Genomic DNA, 3,619 nt, shown 5'->3' with positions numbered 1-3,619 from the left:
TCCCAGGACCCCGGGATCATGCCCTGAGCTGAAGGCAGAAGCTTAATGACTGAGCCACCCAGGTGCCCCGGATTTAACAGTTTTTGACAAAAATAAGTAGGGCATTCATATTGTTTTTTACAGTTTTATCAAAACTGATTGTTTAGACTTTGCTCTCTAGCTGGTTTCATTGTTCCTCCTTTTCTTTTAAATTTTCCCTAGTCCATTTACTTTTCTTTTCCTTTTTCACCCCTTAATATTTCAGCAGGTGTTTCCCCAGACAAGGACACTCTGCTACATAGTCACAATGTGGCCACCAACTCAGGGTAGTGCTACAGCCGTGGTGATGTTCCCTCTTCTGTCCTCCAGCCACCTCCCCGGGCCCAGTGTGTATTTGCAAATCTTTAGTCTTCTCCAGTTTGGAGGATTCCCTCCAGCTTTTCTTATCTTCTATAACCCTGGCAGTTTGGAAGAGTACATTTGTCAACTCTCCCTGTGGTTTGAGATGTGATGCTATGTTCTCAGTGCATCGTATCAACAAGCTGTCAGTTTGCCCTGTTACCAGAGAGGTTAGTTCTGATCATTTGGTTAAGATAAGTGTTTGCCAGCGTTTTCCACTCTGTAACCAGTGTGTTATTTCTTCTGGGGTGTCACTGCTTGTAGATCCCCTTGGTGGACAGAGCTAGGAAACATATGCATGCTTAGACCCGTACATATGCATACATGTGTATGTAAGGGCACATACATATGCACGTGTGTGTACCTACATCTGTATCTCTTTGTGTGTACGTTCCCTATGTGTCAAGAGCCACGAGTTTACTGCGATCATTCCAATTCTGGGTTTATTCTAGTTAGCCTTCCCCCTTCATATTTATAAGTTTCATCTCTGATGATAAGAACCATGGCTTTGATTATTCTCTGTGTATTTATGTATTTACTCAGTCCCTTTGTATTTGTTCAATCCCTCTGTTGTGCAGGCCACTTCCTCGGCTGTGGGCTTGCCCAAATCCCCAGACCCCACCCTTGAGGGGAGTCTTGCCAGCCCTGTCCCAGGTGGCCTTGCACCAGCCACATTAACCAAAGTCCTCGCCCTGCCGACTGTTGCCATGTGGTCCTGGTCACCAGCCTGCTGAGTGAGTTCCTGGCCCCAGCCAGAGAGGGGAGTTGGCTCAGGTTTGACAGACCGGTGCTGCGATTAGGAATGTCTCTTCTGGACCTGGCCCACCTGAGTTCAGGCCCAGCTGATATATACTCGCTGTGTGACCTTGGTCAAGTTAATCTATGTCTTCCTCTGTAAAAATGTTGATAGTAATACTACCTACCTCATAGGGTTTTTATGAACATTAGCGACTACGTGTGAAGTGCATGGGACATAGTGAGTGCTAGATTCCAGCAGGTGATTGCCGTTCCTGTTTGTCCTTTCATTAGAATGTCGCCCCTGCGAGGTTAGGTGTTGTGTTGTTCACAGGTGTATCCTAAGTATCTAGAACAATGCTCAAAAGTGTTACAGGTGCTCAGTAAATGTTTGCTGAGTGGCCATATTAGGACAGAATTAGGCTTAACTGTATGTAAACGTGAGCATGTATTTGTATGCAGTTGAAAGCTTAGATATCTCTTTTTTTTTTAAGATCTTATTTATTTAAGAGAGCATGAGCAGGGAAGCGAGGCAGAGGGAGAGGGAGAAGCAGGCTCCCCCCACTGAGCAGGGAAGTCCAACAGGGGGCTCCATTCCAGGACCCTGGCATCATGACCTGAGCTGAAGGCAGATACTCAACCGACTGAGCCACCCAGGCGCCCGGAAAGCTTAGATTTCTGAAAATGGGATACAGCTATTCCTGGTGGTAGGATGGTCTGGTGGGATGGTCTTTGATTTCCTAAGGATCTTTGTCATTGGTGATGGCCAAAGCAAAGCCTCACCTCCTTTTAAGTAGTCACAGATTCAAACTCTTACCTTTATCTTCCTAGGACCACCTTTTACCCACCAGAGGACACCACAGAAAATGGTATATTATGGGAAACCTTCTTGTAAAAACAACTATGAAAATTATATTGAGATAATAAAGTATGTGTTCAGCTCCTACAAGAGAGAGTCCCCTCTCATCATCAACACAATGGGCTGGGTGTCAGGTAAGCCCGCTGAGGCGCACCTGGCCGGAAAGGAGGGGCAGTGTGATAAGCTTCTGGCTTCGGGCAGTGACGCCGGAGCCCAGTGTTCAGGAGATTCTTCCTCGTGATCCTTTCTTTGTCTCAGAACAGCTGTGCCATTTTCTCGTGGGAGCGTGTCACCGTATTTTATCAGCGCGCCAACTGCTTGTGTCCTCTTCCTCACAGACAAGGGGCTTTTGCTGCTCATCGATCTCATCCGGTTGCTGTCTCCCAGCCACGTCGTTCAGTTCAGTTCTGGCCGGAGCAAATACATGCCGAACCTCACCCCTGACTGTGTGGACGACATGGACGGCCTGTACACCAAGAGCAAGTCCAGAGTCAGAAACAGAGGTTTCCAGCTGGCAGAGTTTACGGAGAGTTTGGAATTTGCAGACGAAGAGAAGGAGAGTCCAGTTGTGTTCACTGGCCATAAGCTGATGTGCGTCCAGTCGGACTTTGCGTTTAGGAAAACTCCAAGAAACAGGTAATTAAACCATCGTGGCTGGAGAATGAAGTCCTCTGCAATTCAACAAGGCCTTCTGCCCTCAATTCCTTAAAAGGAATAAGTCCTCCACAAGTTTTCGAATCTGTTTCATAGCCCTGTGTTCATGCAGGAGAGTCTGTTCTTTTCTGAGCTCCTGTTGTCCCAGTGGAAACACCACTGACTTACAGTAGGGGGACCTTCAATGTTTCAACTTCACGATGGTATTAAAGCAATACACGTTTGGTGGAAACTGTACTTTGAATTCTGGTCTTTTCCTGGGCAAGCACAGTGCTGTACGACGCTCTGATCTGGTGCTGGGTGGTGGCAGTGATCCGTGGCTCCGGGTCAGCCCGGAGGGTGATCCGCGGGTACAGACGGCCATTCTGCGTGTACAACGTAAGCTCTGTGGTGGGCAATTCTGCCTGGCTGGAGGCTAGTGCGAGTCCTGAGCACGTTGAAAGTAGGCAAGGCTAAGCTGTGACGTTCAGTAGGCAAGGTGTCTTAAAGGCATTTTCAACTTCCGATATTTTCCCCTTTTTGTGGGTGTATGAGGATGGAACCCCCTCGTAAATTGAGGAAGACCCATATCCAGAGGTGGCCTTCAGCCCTGGTTGCCAAGAGCTTTTAATGAAGGAGAGTCTTTACATGTCCTGTTTTTCCAGTGGTTTTCTAGAAAGGGTCTGCCGATGTTAAGGTGGGAATATGTGATCTCTGTACATGTAACCTGTGTAATGACTCATGAGCTCTGTTTCTGAGGTTAAAATCTCTACTTCATTCTGATTTACTTTGCAGAGAGTCGCATAACAAAGTTCTTCGGGATTTGGCAGTACTAGGTTACCTTGGCCAGCTGCAGCCTCCAGTGCCAAAACCACTTTGTCCTTTACATGGTCTGACGCCCTATCAGGTAACCTGAACTCGGATGAGGAATTGTCCCTGTGGATGTAATGAGCCCTTGTGGGGCTTCCTGTGTGCGTTCTCTAGCCACTTACTTTTTTTTTTTTTTTTTTTTTT

The 3,619-nt window shown here is 47.2% G+C and overlaps 1 protein-coding gene across 1 annotated transcript; it reads left to right on the top strand.

The window, feature by feature from the left end:
• Positions 1–19: 19 nt before the first annotated feature.
• On the top strand, positions 20–3,575 carry LOC117797739 (polynucleotide 5'-hydroxyl-kinase NOL9-like). The gene is made up of 4 exons (XM_034650196.1): positions 20–1,112; positions 1,945–2,106; positions 2,311–2,608; positions 3,401–3,575. Exons 2-4 carry the CDS (start codon positions 1,980–1,982, stop codon positions 3,519–3,521), a joined length of 546 nt encoding a protein of 181 aa, XP_034506087.1. The 5' UTR covers positions 20–1,112; positions 1,945–1,979; the 3' UTR covers positions 3,522–3,575.
• The last annotated feature ends 44 nt before the right edge of the window (positions 3,576–3,619 follow it).

The sequence above is a fragment of the Ailuropoda melanoleuca genome, unplaced genomic scaffold (genome assembly GCF_002007445.2).
Source record: "Ailuropoda melanoleuca isolate Jingjing unplaced genomic scaffold, ASM200744v2 unplaced-scaffold116, whole genome shotgun sequence".
NCBI classification, from domain to species: Eukaryota; Metazoa; Chordata; class Mammalia; order Carnivora; family Ursidae; genus Ailuropoda; species Ailuropoda melanoleuca.
Note: the sequence above shows the minus strand (reverse complement) of the source record. Positions and strands in the feature narration are given on the sequence as shown.